This window comes from Diadema antillarum, unplaced genomic scaffold, assembly GCF_040938485.1.
Source record: "Diadema antillarum isolate AM-2024a unplaced genomic scaffold, OU_Dant_1.0 seq00001584_RagTag, whole genome shotgun sequence".
In the NCBI taxonomy this organism is placed as follows: Eukaryota; Metazoa; Echinodermata; class Echinoidea; order Diadematoida; family Diadematidae; genus Diadema; species Diadema antillarum.
In genome coordinates, this window is record NW_027272302.1 from 1,089,000 (window position 1) to 1,106,877 (window position 17,878).

The 17,878-nt window shown below is 38.6% G+C and overlaps 1 protein-coding gene across 1 annotated transcript; it reads right to left on the reverse strand.

Moving 5' to 3' along the window:
• Positions 1-3,471: 3,471 nt before the first annotated feature.
• Positions 3,472-15,700, reverse strand: LOC139710894 (GPI ethanolamine phosphate transferase 2-like). Its single transcript, XM_071622817.1, has 12 exons — positions 15,494-15,700; positions 14,561-14,770; positions 13,497-13,685; positions 12,847-12,988; positions 11,985-12,200; positions 10,853-11,064; positions 9,943-10,227; positions 8,859-9,139; positions 7,720-7,902; positions 5,155-5,539; positions 4,422-4,588; positions 3,472-3,727 (listed from the first exon to the last, which is right to left on the reverse strand). Exons 1-12 carry the CDS (start codon positions 15,683-15,685, stop codon positions 3,472-3,474), a joined length of 2,718 nt encoding a protein of 905 aa, XP_071478918.1. The 5' UTR covers positions 15,686-15,700.
• Positions 15,701-17,878: the final 2,178 nt, after the last annotated feature.

Below are 17,878 nucleotides of genomic sequence, written 5' to 3' on the forward strand. Positions count from 1 at the left end.
TGGAAATCCCCGGCAGCATTCTACTAGATAGTCCATTTGGTTTATTTTAGCAGTCATAAGCATCGTCACTTAGTGGAGTATGTCTGCTTTGGTATCATTTTATAATCCTGAGTTCATAGCCCTTTGATACAAGCTTAATTCAAACATGTATATGTTCTAATAGCAGAAAGAGAGAAATGATATGATTGGATGTTTGTTAGTTTGGCACAGGGTGCATTGACATCATTCATTTAGATTCGTACTTGAGCTAGCCAAAAAAATGCATGCTGTGCATGTACAGAGTAAATTAAAATGTATCAGTCAAGGCGTGTTACTCCCTTTTGTCACAATCGCAACAACCAAAGGCAAAGATACTGTAAAACACGATATACTCGCAGCATGAAAATTTTGCGAATTGGAGCCGATGGCCTTTCTCGCAGCATGAAATTTTCATGAATTGCCACTGGCATCCAATGCATATTGTGTCAGGCAAGAACTTCCGCGTGCATTTTAATTTTGCGAATTTTAGCGCTCGTGAAATTAAAATGCATGCGAACATTCCTCGTTTTAAAGTATGTTCCTTGCTTCCTTAGACAAGTTGTCACTATAAGCAGTAGCTGAACTCTGCCTTGTTCAAGCATCAGCCAAGGTAAACTAGTTTTCAGTGTTTGTTTTTGTAGCAGTGGGAAAAAGAATAGACAAAATGTAGAGCATACAGAGATATTGCACCTGTGACCATAAAACATCCGTTGGTGCTTATTTGACGAAATTTTGTATGAAGATGCAATTAAATATTGTGTATGTGCAACAAATATATGTGTATTGCCCAAATCAGTGCTAAGCGTGGAACTCTTCTGTACTAATTTTGGAGACATCATGAGTTGTTGGATATAAAATGTATCTTTCATCTACCTGGATATGACCTTTTATTCACACATTTTATTGGGCAAAGGAAAGCGAAACAATTTATTGATGGGTTCTCGGGAGTGTGCAACCATTTGTCTCATTTCTTTTAAATAAACTCATTCCATACTGAATTCTGAAATGCCCATAGACTTAATACACAGGCCACCAGGTTCCCGTACGGAATGGGTTAGGTACAGAAGTACATTGTAAATAAAGGGCAACTTTTAAAACAGACTCACGATTTGGAAGTAATGCCTTTAATTCACTTATAAAGCGCAATATTTAAATCATACTCTACAAGGCACCTCTGCAAATCAACAAAAATATACATAAACTATTAAATAGGCCTAGCACCATTTTTGAAGTGCACATGTCCCCAGAATTTTAATTACAGCTGTACATGTACATCAAATTTCAAAGGAAATGCACACTGGAATGTGTCCAAATATTCTCTCAATCACATAACAGGAGTCAGAACCAAGATGACATCTTGGCTATTAAGTGGTACATGTACAACCAAACCTGCAAGCTACTTTGGACAGAAGACCAATTAGCTTTGTGGCTGGAAAGAGGCTACGTACATAATGTATTCCGTTGAGCAGTAATTTGGTGTACTGTGACACTACATGCTAACTCCATGGCATGTTGATCTCCTCTTACAAGCAGTGAACTTAAATGAACATAGCAGTAAGAGTTCTAACTAAATGGAACAAATGAATGAGACAGGTGCAAAATTATTACAACTTTTCATATGCTTGTATGAAACAGTAATACTGTACCACCATCATGTGATATACAGATTAGGTTAGATTACCTGATGACATGGTTTTGCAACTCTCCCATTGGTTTATTGTGTACAAGAATTATTGTTTGGTCAATATTTCAACTATGATTCCATTCAAATAGTGATTGCCGCCATTGAATCATCACAACTGTAAAATAATCATAATGATAAATCAATCAATAAGTCAATAATTATACTGCTGTTGAAACAGATATATTTGTTATTCTGAATTCATTTTAAATCATAAACAAGATGATCAATCAATTCATCATAGTGTGGCATCCTGTGTACCCAAAATTAAAATTAAAACATCAAATTATTTCTCTCTTTAGATTCAAGGAACATATCAAAAGCTTGGCTTTTGTGATACAGCTGTCTACATGTGAAATTATTTGTGATAAAGTAAGAGGACTTGTAATAAAAACAAAATACGTGACTGTAGTATTTGGCTTAAGTTGTGGTGTATCAAAGTGATGTAAAACAAAAAGAATAGTTCTGGAGGTACAGCTTAAATGGCGAACTTTCCCATGAAATCAAAGTATTAAATATCAATGTGAAACATAATTTGAGCCAAGCATGTGCAACTAACTAATATAGAACTAAGTTGATTTTTCTGGTAGGACAAACTGAGAAACTAAAAGTTCACAATTGCTTTCTTTTATGTTGCAGTTTTATCTGAATATTATGCACAGCAACATCATTACCTGTATTTCCACTGATTACTTACAGTGTGCTGAAAGACAAGTGTGACTACTGATTTCTCTTCATAGTTCGATCATGTAACTGGCATTAGAATGTTCAATGTTGTGTGACCTTGTTATGGTACAACCAGCCATGCTGTATTTGCACAAATGTCCCATCTCATGGCGGTTTCAAGTACAGAGCACTCTCATTACAACAAAGTCTTTGGGACTGCCAGTTTTCTTTCCTTACATCAAAATTTCATTATACAGTACATACATTGTAGATGATACTTTTGGGACCTTAGTTTTTACTTTGTTGTATGGAGAATTTCATTATGACTGTGTTTGTTATAATGGAAGTGCACTGTATAAATTATAATGGACTGTGAGAGTTGCAATGAAACACAAGCTGGTTTCACTCAAGTTGTACATCATGCTATTTGACCTCAACTCTCCATGCAATGGATGTCAAACAGACAGAAATTAGATAAATAAATGAATGCTGAAAGAGAGTGAAATCATTCTTACTGATTCTGTGTGATTAAATCCTGTCTTGGTTTCAAGATTGTTGCAATGTCAGAAGGATAAAAACAAGAAATTAATTTTGACTGATACTGATGGGGAAAGGATCAAAGGTCCTTTGTGTTCCCCATAGGTAAAGGAAATACAAAAAAAACCAAGTTTCTGTTCTTCTCCACCATGATGGAAGTAAACACTAACCAACCAAGCATAAATAAATTATTTGTAAAAGAAATGTGAAATAAACAAGTATGAGGAACTATTGCAACATTACTCTTTGTATTAAGGATAAATGTAGTAAAATTTGGAATGAAAACATGGTGAATTCACTGAAAGTCAACAGATCATTCTATAACATATTATTGCAACTCTGTTTCACACACCCCCCCACACACACATACACTCACATACACACAGTAATGTTTTCAGTATTTGTGGTTTCTTTTCAACCCGTTGAAGAAGACAAGACCTGAGAATACTCTGGCAATTGTCTATGGGAAATGTGTGTTTATATAGCAAAATCAGTCTGTCCTCAACAGGTTAAATAACCACCACCATGTGACACTTAATCTTGGCTTTCAACCACCTCTACAGTCACTCTCATCTGGAATGTAGGTCACTCTTGAAAGTCCGCAGTATCCCCACTCTCTCCAGTAACGTACAGAAGAGAACGGACACCAATATCGAGACGCACACGAGGCTTGTGTGCACGCCATCGTAGAGGAGCTTTGGAGAGAACACACTCCAGACGAACAGGTGGTATCGCTGGACGGTTGCTAGGACGGTGTAGGAGGCCACGGGAAGGGCCCTACTCAAGGCCAGGGTGAAACATGATTCCTCCACAGCACTGGACAGTCTGTAGATGGACACATACACAAAAAGAGTCCTATTGTTGGTCTATCCCACCAATCAAGAGCATTGTCATACACTTCTTTGTGTTCATTCATACTTTGCTTCACACACTAATGAGGATGCTACACATGTTGTGAGCAAATTTCATGAAATGGAAATTGTTAGACAATTTCATGCATGGCTACATTTGCAATTAAAAAACGCAGCAAAAGAAAGAGCAATCAGCATTTTTTTTTTTCAAGTCACACAAATAACAAATTCCCACCTTGGCAATGATATACACACTTGTACATGGCACTTGGATTGCGAGAAGAAATATATTAGCATACTGTGAATTTGGCAAATACCAGCCCGATCTCATTTTTCTCTTATTTTTTTAACTTAACTTGGTGTGTCTACCTTACATTACTGCCATGGTTGGGAGGGAATTAAGGCAAAAATGCCAACAAAACACCTTCGTCAAGCCAGGGCTTCGTACAAGGGCACATAAGGGGCTGTGCCAAAGTGGACAATCGAGAGAGTTTCAATTGTTTTGAAGCCACAAAACTAGAATTACTGCGAATATTAGGTACTTTGTACTTAGCCACAACTCTAAAAGTGTCCTGCAACATTTAAAACACAAATACACTTCTGCTGACAAATACGTTTCTGCCGAGAAATGAATTACCACTGATGCACGCATAGAGAGTGACCCTTACCTATCTAGGTGTTGAGTGACCACATACACAGCTAGCCTCATCAACCACAACAGAGGACCAGAGTAGGTAGCAATAAAAGTGAGACCACTGGCCAACATCAGGTTATAGCCTTCCAGACCAACATATCCAGCTGATATATCCATGGTGGCTGCATTATTAGAGTTGCCCTGGTAGGATTATGGAACATGGAGAAAACAAACACAGGAAGATTTATTCAGTTTGTCTGGAAACAAAAAACATATCACAAAACTAGGGGTTTATTCTTTAATACCAGTACTCTGTACTTACATAATAAACAAGTAGGGTTGCCCTGGTAAAATCACAGAACAAGGGGAAAAAAAAACCCCACAGGAATATTTATTCAGTGTGTCTGAAAAAAAAAAGAACACTGGAAAAGGCAGATCGCAAAGCTAAATTTCTTTCTTTTTTTTTTTTTTTTTTTTTTTTATACATCCAGTACTCTCTTCTTCAAATAATGTAAATTGACTACAATTTTGTTATAATTAATTTTGTTTGTATTTATGTTTGCTTTTCATTCTTACTCAAAATGCAAGCTTACTTTAATCAGAGTATCTACATGGTGGTCACTTTCATTTCAACTTTGCTACTACGCAATGTTAAGTTGACACACACAGCCGTGAAATCAGCAATTATTGCTCGAGTGACATACGCCACTTAGTCATCAACAGCTATGGAAGATTCAAAATAGCCAAATATGGAGACAAAGACATACCTGTCCATAGAAAGCAGCTTGCCCCATCCAAACATGCAGCAGTGTCACCACCCACAATTTCCACTGTAACCGTGGCAACAGGTAACAATGGACAGCGTACTGCAGTAGAACCAAGATGGCCAGTACAGCACTGTTGTGCGGCCGCAGTATGAGGGCAGCAAGCATTGTCAGGGCCATGTGGAAATCGCCAAGGAGAAGTGTTGGAATACTAGCAACATCCAACCCTGATGGGGGCGGGGTTTCTGAGTCAAGAAACCCTCTCAGGCGGTCAGCGTGTGTCCGAGGGGCGAGGGGACTCGACACAAAGATCCTACCACAGTTTACGACACTGACCACCAGTGATAATATGATCACAGCGTAGGTAAACCATGCTTCTAAGATTCCACTGCAGGGTGAATTAAAGTGAGAAACACAGAATAAGGATGATTTCATATTAACGGTAGCAATGTTCAATTTGTGGAAGGTGAAAGAAGCTCCAAAATGCGCGAATACTTGGATATAAATATGATGAATTCAGAAAAAATTGCATCATGAATGCCAAATATAAGAATAATAATCTAAGAATATTGAGTAGTGTATGTTCTACACGTACTTGACACCACAGATGAATAAAGGGATAAGTTTGAAAATGCTAAGCATATTTATCATTACAGCATGACATGATATATACAGATCATATCCATGTCTGCACAGAAATGGATAAATGTGTCAAAAGTAGGTAAAATCATGTTGCTTAACCCTAAAAAGACTGGGCTATTTTGGTAGCTCGAAAGACTGGGGGGGGGGGGCCTAAAGGGCCCCCCCTTAAGATCTCGGCCGTGGATCGCGCGATCGCCGCGGAAATTTGCACAATGGTAGTGTGCGATGTAATCTACAAGATCGCATATTTTAATTTTCCAAAATAGTCTTCTTTTATTTTATTTTGATTAATCATGCTAATTTATGCGAGAAATCAGACTTTTTTATCTAAATCAGTAAATAAAGCTCCAAAAGTGCTCATTTTTGGTCTAGATATTCTTTGTAGCATTCTTAGCAAATGTACTTGAAAAAAAATTTGGTATCAAAATTAATTTCTTTTTAATTTTATTGTTTTATGAATTTCTTATGTATTTCTCTGTTTTTTTGACCTTTTGTTTTTGTTGTTTTTTTCAGCAAAATTTGTGGCAGACCCTTTTTGAAGCATAATACTACTAAAACAAATTGATTTTAGCCATTGAGAGTAAAAATAAGCATATTTATATGAACCATGTGATAAAACTCAATTTGTATTGACTTTGTACACAATATCACATTTTTGAGCCATTTTCGGTCTCACATGCATGTACAAAAAGTTATGTAACTTCAGAACCGTACCCCCGGGCGTCACAAATTTCATGTCAAAATGTGCGGGAAACTCGAAAGAAAAAAGTCATAGAGCATCGCGGCGAGAGCATTGCGTGTTGCTGAGTAATCGCGCGAAATGTCGAGGGGGGGGGGCCTTTTAGGCCCCCCCCCCAGTCTTTTTAGGGTTAAGAATCAGTTCAAGAGATCATGCAAGAGATCCTGCTTTTGAAGAGGTTAAAAGGTTGACAAACTTAGTAGATTTGTTTTGAAAGTCTGTCAGAATCCCATATAGATGTAATCATGTAGTTGTAAAATCAAACAAAAAGAACAAAACAAAAACAAGCCTGCTTACACTTGTTTGTCAAATATGTCAAGAAAACAATGTTCATTTCTTAGCTCAGTTTGACTGGCAGGAACAAAAGAAAATCAATATCTAATTGTGTTTGGCTTTGATGGACAGGTAAGGTATTGATTTTCTGTTGATTCCTTAGCAGCTGCATGGAAATTGTGGTCATAATTTTAGATAGAGATCATAACTTGGTGAAGACACCTGTGACTTCTATTGTTTGGGGATTTTTTTTTTTGAAAAAAAAAAAATCAAAAGAAACAATGGCAGGGTCTGGGGATCTGTTTCTTTTGTTTTACACAAACACATACACACAGAACACCTGTTGCCTGTTTACAGTTTTGAGGAGGGACAAAAGGGTAAGTTCATGGATGTAGATATATTTAGACACAGAAACACCTGTTACTTGTTTTGAGTTCTGAGGAGTTTATGGGTTTGCTGACCCTGGACCTAGTTTTTGTTTCTTTGGAATACAACCACAACATCTACTGCTAAACGTTTATTACTAAATCACTTAATTTTTGTTATTACATATGAAGATCATGTACATGTATTTCTCTCATAGTTAATGGTAAAATCTGATGTTATGGGTAGTAAAGAACACTTTAAGATATCTTCATTCTACTCTTTACAACTCTGCTCACAAAAATGTTATGTGGAACAGAAGTTGACTATATCAAGTCATACTGTGACTCATACACAAACACACAAATAAAGAAATCCAATTGTTGTTTTTTTTATTTTGTTTTTTGCATTTAACTCCTTTACTGTTTTAGTAAACAGAGAGATTTATCATATGGGATAACTCTGGGGAAAAAAAAACCAGCTAAAACCTCTCTTTATATCTCACTGGAGTGCTTATTAATATACAGAGTTATATAAAATCATGATCTTACTTGGGTGACGATGGGAGAGTGATGGGCAAGGCAACTGTGCCCACAGCATTCCTGTAGAGGAGTGTTCCCACCAGCGATGCTGCCAGGAATGGCTGTTGTCTGCCCCTGTCCAGAGCAGTCATTACGTAGATGATAGTCAGTGATATCACCAAGAGGAGAGTTAGGTACATCTTGTTCTCTGGCCTGGAATAAACAAAGCAAATGAATATACTGTGAGATAGAGTCAAAATCACTCTTACAGTGTAACTCGTTCTGTGGAAAACAAATTCCCATCTCACAATAACACAGCTTGAATGGCTACTGACTGGACAATTGCCTCTCTAAAACAATCGCGCCATGGTCAATATGCCTAAGAAATTATCTGATTTAATCTGTTGAAGACGAGTCCCGAGTATACTCGGGCAGATGTCTATGGGAAATGCACGCAATAGCAAAATCGGTCTGTCCTCAACGGGTTAAAAAACTAACAGTTGAATGCTGATTGGGGCTGTGCTCTTCAAGTTTGTGTCATTAACCCGTTCCTTACAGGAAGTGTGTACCAGGTTTAGAATGCTTTACAATACATCAATAATGTCTCACACGACTCCACCTTATTCTAGCCAAGTGGCCACATGCTAGACTCAACCACACTGAATACCATTCAGTATCATACCGCATACACATTTTGGTAGAAATGAGCATCGTAAATTACATGTCTTTCTCAAGAACAGCACTGCTGTGGCAGGGACTGAATCCAGGACCTTATTGATATGTGCAAACCACAAGACCACAGCACCCTAACATGAAGCCAGATTCCTGTTAACACTGGCTTGAAAGAATCAAATACTGTATTCACCATATATGTTTGTGAGCATACAAACATTTCCAGACTCTTAAGACAATGTCACAAGAGGCTGAATATGCATTCAAGAACCACTGCAATTATATTCATATAAGAAAACGCTATTGTCCGTTTATAGAGAATCTTGAGCTATTTCTCACCTTGAAGGCTATACACATTACATTTCCATTATGGGAGGCAATATTTTCTTGCTTTGTCACTATTGCTAAGAAGCAATCAATGAATTTCAATCTACAAAATCACCAAATTTGTTAAAATAATCTCTGTGAAATATATTGTCTTTAGAATAGTAACCAACCTGACAAACCAGTCCCCTATGTCTGGTTCATTGATCCACTCCACCCCTGTTTGGTTCCAACCTCTCAGTAACCTCAGCAGGACGGCACAAGCCAGGGCACCCCCAACTAGACTTGGCTGCCAGGAAATACAGCCAGACACGCAAACCCCAAGCATCAGGGTAGTAGTCAGGAAGTACCACGTCTGGTGTTCCTCCTCCACAAAACTGCTGGATGCAAGGCTGTACGTGTGGAGCACACTCCCCAATATGAAAAAGATTTCCGTGCCAGTCTGTGTGGGGTACTGACAGAAGATTTTGAAACATAAAGGAACAATCGTTTACATATATGGCTATGGTTTCATTTGATATATTTATTCATTTATTCATTCATGTTTTCTGAGAAAAATACAGGGTAGGCACATTCAGTTTGCTAACTGCTTTGCATGCACCAAAAGAAAAAAAGTTTTTAACTGTTCCCATTGGAGATTGACATATTAGTGAAACATCAAATTTGAAACCAATAGACAATTATGGAAACATTTTCTTTCCCAAACAGAGACCTCGTTTCTATCAAATGTTCAAACATGTACTCATTACATCATTACTTGTGTCTTTGCACAACAATTACTATAATTTGTCGCCGTATTATGAAAGGTCATACACCTCAATTGTAATTACATGCATATAATTTATAGGCCCAATACAAACAGCAACAACAACAACAACAATATCCGTATTAACGGAAAATTGGGAAGACTATAATAATGATGATGATGATGACAGCATTTATATAGCGCCATTTATCTGTAGAAACATTCAAAGGCGCCCAGCTCTCACAAAGTGTCACACATCATTCACAAAGTTGCTGGAAAAGATAAGTCTTCAGTTCAGACTTGAAGGTATTGAGGCTGTTGCAATTCCGAAGCTGGACTGGTAGAGAGTTCCACAGACTACAAAAAAGACAATGTGAATTTTTGTTTGCTTTGACCTTTGTGTATCTCCATCACATTGAGAATGAAGAGATACCTTAACTACTCTTAATGTAATTCTAAGAATGAAACAGACTTCTGAGAAAACACAAATGAGAAGATGGAGAATGACAAACCTTGCACATGGCAATGAGGTGGGTGTAGACAGTGGGCGGGGAGGACACTAAAAGTGAGGCTACAAAACCAAACGTCGCCACAAAGCCGACCAGCAAAAAGATGGAAGTTCCAGATGACGAGCACAGTACGTCTCTGTGGGTGCCCCCCACACCACCACACAGCCCGACCTGGACGACCCCGGTTACCAGGCAACAAACCATGAAGACGGCGGCCATATTGGTGAGGTGAGAGCTGGGTCTATTGGCCTGGGAGGATGCCATTTCAAGGATCAACACAAAGAAAACCTGACAGATAAAAAAAGAAAAGAAAAACAGCAAAAGGAAATAATAGATTGCAAATAAAAACTGAAATGAGAATGAGAGATTTTAATACACATTTACATCAGAGAAGAGCTCCTTTTTCTATTTCCATAACCAAGTCATGCATCTTTGAGCAAATTAGAAATGTAAATGTGCATCATTGTTCACATAACAGAAATTTGAAAGATTCTGTCCAAAAGGAAAAGGAGTTGGTGAGTTTTGGGTAAGTATTTTTAAATCCATTCCTCCTCCACAAACAACTTGAATTTATGGTAACAAAGTCAATTTTGGAATTTTTAAATTTCTTTTTCATCCATATGTAAACAGAAGCCACTCTGCATAATTTTACAACACAGTTGGGCAATCCATTGTCTTACCTGCTAGCAATCATGTGTCAAGTGGCTACCCACACCACGCCCCCCCCCCCCCCCCCCCCCCCCCCCCCCCCCCCGAAAAATCTATAACAAATGCAAGCCATCTTTCTGGGGTTTTTTTAAGCTTTGCTGCTCACACAAGATCAGAATGCTGTATCTAAAAAGTTCCCAGGTGAAGAAAACTAATCGCTTGCAGACTTTGCCGTAAGCTCTAAAGAATCAGAAAGCGGACTCACCACCCACAGTAGTAGGATGCCAGAGATAATTGCATGCATATCATACTGGGAGAGTGATGCCATGATCCTATCTCGCATGGTGTGTAGTGCTTTCATATACTGCTCCACGGCTCTCTCCCCGAGGTCACGGTGGACCTGAGATGTGACACCAGTCTCTACTTGCAGCCACTTGGCGTGCAGACGGACAGCCTGCATCAACTGTAGCTTGGCGTCTTTGAGGGAGAAAAGTAATGCATTGTACTCACACGTTAATTTAATAACCTATCATGTTTCTCATCAAAGTTTTTGTATGCATGATTCCCTTTGCAGTAGACCACACTATTCAGTAGTATCCATAGTGAGTTGTTGAAAATGAAACTTTAAATTTTGACATTTCAGGGTTGGTTGACAAATAAAAAATGCCATGAAAGCAAAAGCAACAAACATCCAACATTCTAGTTATCACAACATTTCAGATACTTTTCTTGTTTTCACAATACGCTAGTTTCAACGTGTGAAACAGAAAATGATCTTTTCCATCTTGCAGTATTCTTTTAAAACACTTATGTCTTCTTTTAATTCTTCACTAGCGTGACACAGTGGTTTCAGGGGGAATTGCTGCATCATTTAACCCATTCCTTCCACAATTCTCTGAGTGCCTTTAATGCCTCCAAACGAGATTCTTTTTGCCCATTGACAGAAAAGGCAGACAGGTCGGTAATCCACCTGTGTGAAAGCAGTCAAGCTGTACATTGTATCCCCCTTTCCACAGTCAACTACATGTGCCAGTGATCGCTATGTACATGTTCGTACGAGTTTACAGCAGAACAAGCACCAACTAAATCAGAAAAAAAGGTAATAATACGGTGGAATATGCACTTTTCAAACAGAAGGAGAACAAATGCTGATAGAATGAACTCTGATCTTTTTATCAAACCAACATTTCTCGGCATTTTAACACACACACAAAAAAACATGAATTTAGGCCACAAAAGCAGGCACTCTTGTCTTTATCTTGGGAACCTGGTATACCAGGTTCCCGTATATCAGTTGCTCCCACAGGAACCTGGTATACCAGGTTCCCATAAGGAACGGGTTAATTTTAATTTTGTTTGTTTCATTTGTTTACTTTGCCCATTTGCTGACCTCTCACCTTCATCAACCCTGCCTGAATTTATCTGGTGCACAGCCATCAGCTGATACCCGTTCAGCTGCAGCGCCCTCAACTGCTCTTGCATTGCCAGGCTGCCATCGAGGGCCTGCGGAATGACGCACCCCAGGCTGTTCTGGGGGATGGGATGGCCCAGGAGGAGAGAGATGGTTGGGGCAAAGTCAATCTGCTGCACTTGGAGATTCGCCTCTAGCATTCCTGATATAAAGGGGAAATGATCAAATTAGTAAAATATTGGAGGTAGAGGTAAATCAGGGATGTTTTGGCAGGATATGTCGTGCAGCCAAATACTAATGGCTACACTTTAAATGGTTATTTTTGTAAACTCTCCTACACATTCATCAAACCAGATATCAGCTGATGAGTAGAGTGACCTAGAAATCTGTAGCTGCACTGTGTAAATGATTGACACAAAAGTGTTAGTTTTACTATCACTGTGTTTGTAAACCTTCATTTGTTACTGTATCTACAACAGATTATTACCAGTGATACAATAAAGTCCTTGTTCAGAAAATTAAACAAAAAGGCAATTGAAGATGAGCAGGGCACAACAGATTTACAGTGTTTCACCCTTTGAAGACTAATTCTGAGTATACATGGCCAGGTGTCTCTTGGAAATGTGCATTTTGGCAAATCAGCTCGTTCTCAACAAGGTACATGTAAGAGAGAAAAAAAAAGATATGACTCCTGTTTTTTATTGTGCCAGAAAGATGAAAGATTAATTTCTTCTTAATTATAATGTCAACCATGAAGCTTTTACATTAAAGCAATTCTTCCTTTTGTTCATTTGTTTGCTTCAAAGCTAATTTTCCTGGAGGTCACAGCAAAGGAGAACACATCATACCTCGACCCTCTGAGTAGGCAGAGCTGATGAAGACCAGAGGGGTAAGGACCTCCCCCTGTGAGGCCCCTCCATGACTACCACCCTCACTCATTCCATGGTCACCACACAGGACCAGCAGGGAGGGGAGGGTGTTGTCCAAGTCCTGCCAAACATACAAGAGTACTCAGAGGGGTTAAGCAACAGCTGCTTGTAGCTGGCTCAACGTCATATTTTCTGGTACACGGTGGACAGACTGTTTCATATTTCCTCTCTGCATACAAACATCAGTATACAATGTGAATTATGAAGGGCATCAGTAAATAAGAATCGTCCACCGGACAATAACTTCAGAACAGTCAAAAATTCATAGTAAAGATGATGCCGAATGTGTTATGGACTATTCAAAGGATATGGTGGGTGGATAATTCTACAAAAGTCCGACCATGTAATGGACATTACTTGTTTTAGAAAATGGTAACATGATTTTAATTCTGTGGCAGCCAGTTTTGCAAGATTCCACGCGGACGCCCAACACCAATGTCGGAGAAAAACTACTGCAATGTATCGCAGCTAAGTGCAGACAACTATTAATTTATTATTAATGGTACCAAAGTACATACCATTCATTCAATAAATCTATTTGGGGACTTACAAGGGTAAAATTTCCTAACCTGCTGGACAAGGGTTTGGTGGATGGTCTTGACTATCAGGTCCATCTCCTTCAGCTTGGGCTGGACCAGTGGGCTGTAAGGTCCACCCAGGTGACCGATGTGGTCCAGGCCAAGGTAGTGGAGGATGATGGTGTCCCAGTCTGAACTCTTAAGGGCCGGTTCCACATTCCTGGTCACATTATTGTCAACCTGTGATCAGAGCAAATGCATCACAATGATACTCATAATAATGATAACAATAAAGTCTTCTTTATCCAGGGTAGCCTCTTCAGTGTTGCCACTGTTCTTCCAGAGGACCCTGCCGTTATTATAATCCCAGCATTGCCGGGTATAGATTTAAACACTTGGGTCAAGAGAGCATTATAGGTGAAAACTTCTTGTCCAGGGATGCATAGGAACTTGATGGGATTTGAACTTGGGACCTCCAATTGGAGGTCAAGAATCTCGCCCACAATGAAACAGCGCCCCACTTCACATTAGAAAAAAGTTGAGGACAGGACCATTTCATACTGCCGGGTAGTTGTTACTTGTCTGGTACAAGGTAACTGTCTGGTAAAAGCATTGTGGCATTTGGGCTTGTGGTCATCATGCTATTAAAATTGCCACGGTACATTGTAGGTTTAAAATTTTTATATCGTAGCAACAAGAAGATCCCTCAAGGATTCAGAAAATATATGAGATGAAATGAGAGAAAGACATGCATTTCTACAAATTGCATGAGGACAGAAAATCAGAGAAATATTTTGATGCGAGGTAGTAGTCTTCTTAGTTTAAGAGCTACGAAAGAACAAGGATTTTTTTTCCTTATCATTACCTTCTAAACATGTTGACAGTAACTAATGTAATGAAATCACTTCGTTTCCAATTGATCAATCAATCAATCTATTTCTCACATGCACTTTGTAATCTTAAATATGCCCACAATGTCTACTATGCATTGAGAAAACTCTCTTTCTGCTCTATGAAAACAAAAACTAAGGCAATGGAAATAATGTGAACATTTTCTTGAATTTTATATTCACATTTCCAGCATGCATTCATAATGTGTAGTCTGACAAACTAACCTCAGTGTAGTCTGTAACAAAGAAGGACGTTGTGCCGTCAGACTTGTGGAAGTGACCCGGGAACATACGCAGCCAGGTGTCGTCGCCATAGAGATGGATCCTCTTCTGGCTAAGGTACATCTGGAGGAGGATGTTGTCCTCGTGGATCGCCTTGGAGTCCAAGTTGATGACGAAGTCAATGAACCCTGGCACTGTTCCTGTTGTAATGGCCTTGTTAGAAAAAACAAAGAAACCGTATACAAAAAAAAAAAATGGAAGTGGAGAACATGTGTGGCTGAGAACAAATATGCAAGTACCAATCAGCGTAGTTCTTTGAACACGCCATGCCAGCCAATCTATCTCACTCGCCATGCATCATATTCTTTTAGCCAGACTTTCGATACTCCTGTCAATATGAATTTGTACATGTGTGCATCAAAATAAAAAAATGCAGGAATATCACATTATATAATAGTCAGCCAAATAAAAATCTAAAAATTTGATAAAGCCATCAAAGGACTACCACTTGGAGCACTCAAGGTGATGATGAAAAAAAAAGAGTATTCATGGACTCGTGTTATAGTTACAATTGCTCCTGTGCCGTAGTAACATATATATATCTCAACCAGCATCTAGCAAGAACATATCAACACAATGAATAATTATACTCATTTTCCTAGTCGAAGCAAGATTGTTTTTATTGCTGACTTTGACTAAAACAGGAAAAGTTAAAAACAGGTATTCAATGGCAGGAAGCATTTTTTACAGATACCAAGTAATTATCAAGAAAGCTTTCTCATAAGTTGCGTGTCTGAAAGACTTAACCCATTGAGGACGAGTCCCAAGTATACTTGGGCAGGTGTCTATGGGAAATGCATGTTGTAGCAAAATCAGTCCATCCTCAACGGGTTGATATTCAAACAAGTTACATCATGTAACAAACAAGATACCAACCTTTATCCTTGGCATTGTCACAGTGGGAACATGAGCTTTTGCCACAAAGCTCTTGGTCTCCCCTTTGTCAATCAACTCCCTGGTGTAAGGCATCAGGGTTGGACCTCTATCCCCAAGAACAAAGTCTGCTCTGAAACCGTCAATCAGCATGATGACAAGTTGGCCAAACTTGGGCGGAATGGGCGGGGCCATCTCTGCATTTTCCTCCGCCCCCGCATCAGTCTGCTCATCCTCGTTGAGGTCGACGTCAGGTCTCAGGAAGTCATCCCCAATATCATTACTGTCAAGCTCCTTTCTCGACCAGTTATCGGCAGCTTTGGCAGTTGGCTCGGGAGGGAGGTGCTTGAATGTGGCATGGCCATAGCGGGCTGTCGTGAGTGGGAAAAAGCCCTTCAGAAAGATGGCAAAGCCAAGGAATTCTCCAACCACACAGACGACAAGGATTAGGGTGCGTGCTTGAGTCATCACCGCCAGATACTATGGAAGAAAATATGAATGAAGAATAAACAAGAAAAAGAGTCACATTACTCCGATAATCAGCTCACCAGTATAGGGCTCGATATTAGCGGTTGCCCGGTGGCTGGAGGTCACTACAAATTGACGTCGGGCCACCACATTTATCTTTTGGTGGCCTGATCGGGCAACCGAGATTCAAAATGGATTTGCTTTTATTTACATTCTGTAAAACAACATTACAGTTACATTCTATTGTGAGAAAATAACAATCTAATGACATTTAGACCCTACAAAGAGAAATATTACATGTACTACCGGTACCTGTAGTACAGTACAAAGTACAATGCACCTTAAACTAGCTTTTTAATGTTAGCTTCTTAAGTTCTTCAATTAATTCGATCCCCCCCCCCCAAAAAAAAAAAGATGAATAAAATCAATACAATTGCTTAAATAACGATGTATCTTACATTCAATTAAATTTAGGTCATGATTGTTCTTTAAAAATAGAAAAGAAAAGAAGAAGTCTTTGTAAATTAAATCTAAATTTATTTAGAAAACTTCAACAAGCAATTTCATGCCCGAACAGACAATGTTCAGGTAGGAAGTAAATTGATTTCGGCCCCCTAATCCAATCCCTTAAGCTCACTTACAAAGCCATACTAGGATGTATTAATTGGGATTTACTCTGAGTAGGCCTACTGAAAAATTAATTCAGAAATGAAAATGTGCGATGCTTGGTGTCGACTTACACCAGTTGACATATGTGGGACTTACCTTAACTCTTTCGATGGAGGGCCAGCATATGACGTCTATGCTTGTAAAATAACATAAACAGACCACAGAATTCGGTAGGAAAGTGATCAGAAACCCTCTCCTCACTGATTCAATTACTAATAGTTTTCAAAATATGGAAAAGGACGGTGCCACAATGCGGTGAGAACACGCTCCCTCTCGTCTTATTTCCCCACTACAGTCTAGACCAGTGCAGTGCAGTAAAGTTTACGTGTTACCCGCGGAGTGGGCCTGCTTGCAGGCTGTACTATCGTAGTTCCTGACGAGCAAAATCAGAATGGGTTCAGACGTCATTAAATTAATATTAATTTCTCTAGCTGTGAGGTTGCCTCTATTTTGTTATTTTTATCAATTAATTAATTAATTATTATCATTATTATCATTATTATTATTATCATTATTATTATTATTATTATTATGTTAATATGATCATCATCATCTTATATTATCAGTTTGGCAATTCAACATACTAGTAATACAAACAGAAAATTATATTACTTGTGGTGAAAATACAAAATGGGTGTGAAATCAAAGGAATGGTTACTTTCATTTCGAAGGCCTAAATCATATAAACCCAAGAGACAACTTTTGCAAACCACCTTCCCCTTCACACATTGACATTGGGACCATAGGCCCAGGCCTATTCTTCTCTTGCCGTTTTTCTTGTAAGGATATTTTGGTAGTATGCTGTGCTAATACAATGCAGTTGCAATCTTTTAGGACAATTCTTGACTAGAATTAACTTGATCAAAAAATATGTAAGCACAGAGATTATTTTTTTTTTTGTTGTAAAAATAGGATTAACAAGATTTTTTCTTTTTTTAGTAAATCAGTTCTAAAATGGTATAATGAGTAAGCTGATGTCACCATCACCTCGCATATTTTTTTTCTATCGCATACAAAATAACTGACGAAAATTCAATTCTTCTACCATTAAAACATAGGGCTATTGTTATTCATAGTGTGTCCACTTCAAGATAATTATCAGCAAGAGATATTCAGATCTGAGATGAATGGGCACAACAGTATTATTGCGTTGAAAAAAAAAACAACAATGGAAATTTCAAGATTTTATGTACAAGAAATATGACAAGTTGTTAGGCGATGACATCATCACGTCATTTGCATATTTATTTT

What these genes read in the sequence shown, in the direction of transcription:
- LOC139710894 (XM_071622817.1), bottom strand. Translation starts at nt 15,685, where the DNA reads ATGGCCCCGCCCATTCCGCCCAAGTTTGGCCAACTTGTCATCATGCTG. An exon ending in ATAGGGGACTGGTTTGTCAG is followed by an intron (nt 7,903 to 8,858) that starts GTTGGTTACTAT and finishes TGTTTATTCCAG; the next exon opens with GCCAGAGAACAAGATGTACC. An exon ending in AAGCTGCTTTCTATGGACAG is followed by an intron (nt 4,589 to 5,154) that starts GTATGTCTTTGT and finishes TAATCCTACCAG; the next exon opens with GGCAACTCTAATAATGCAGC.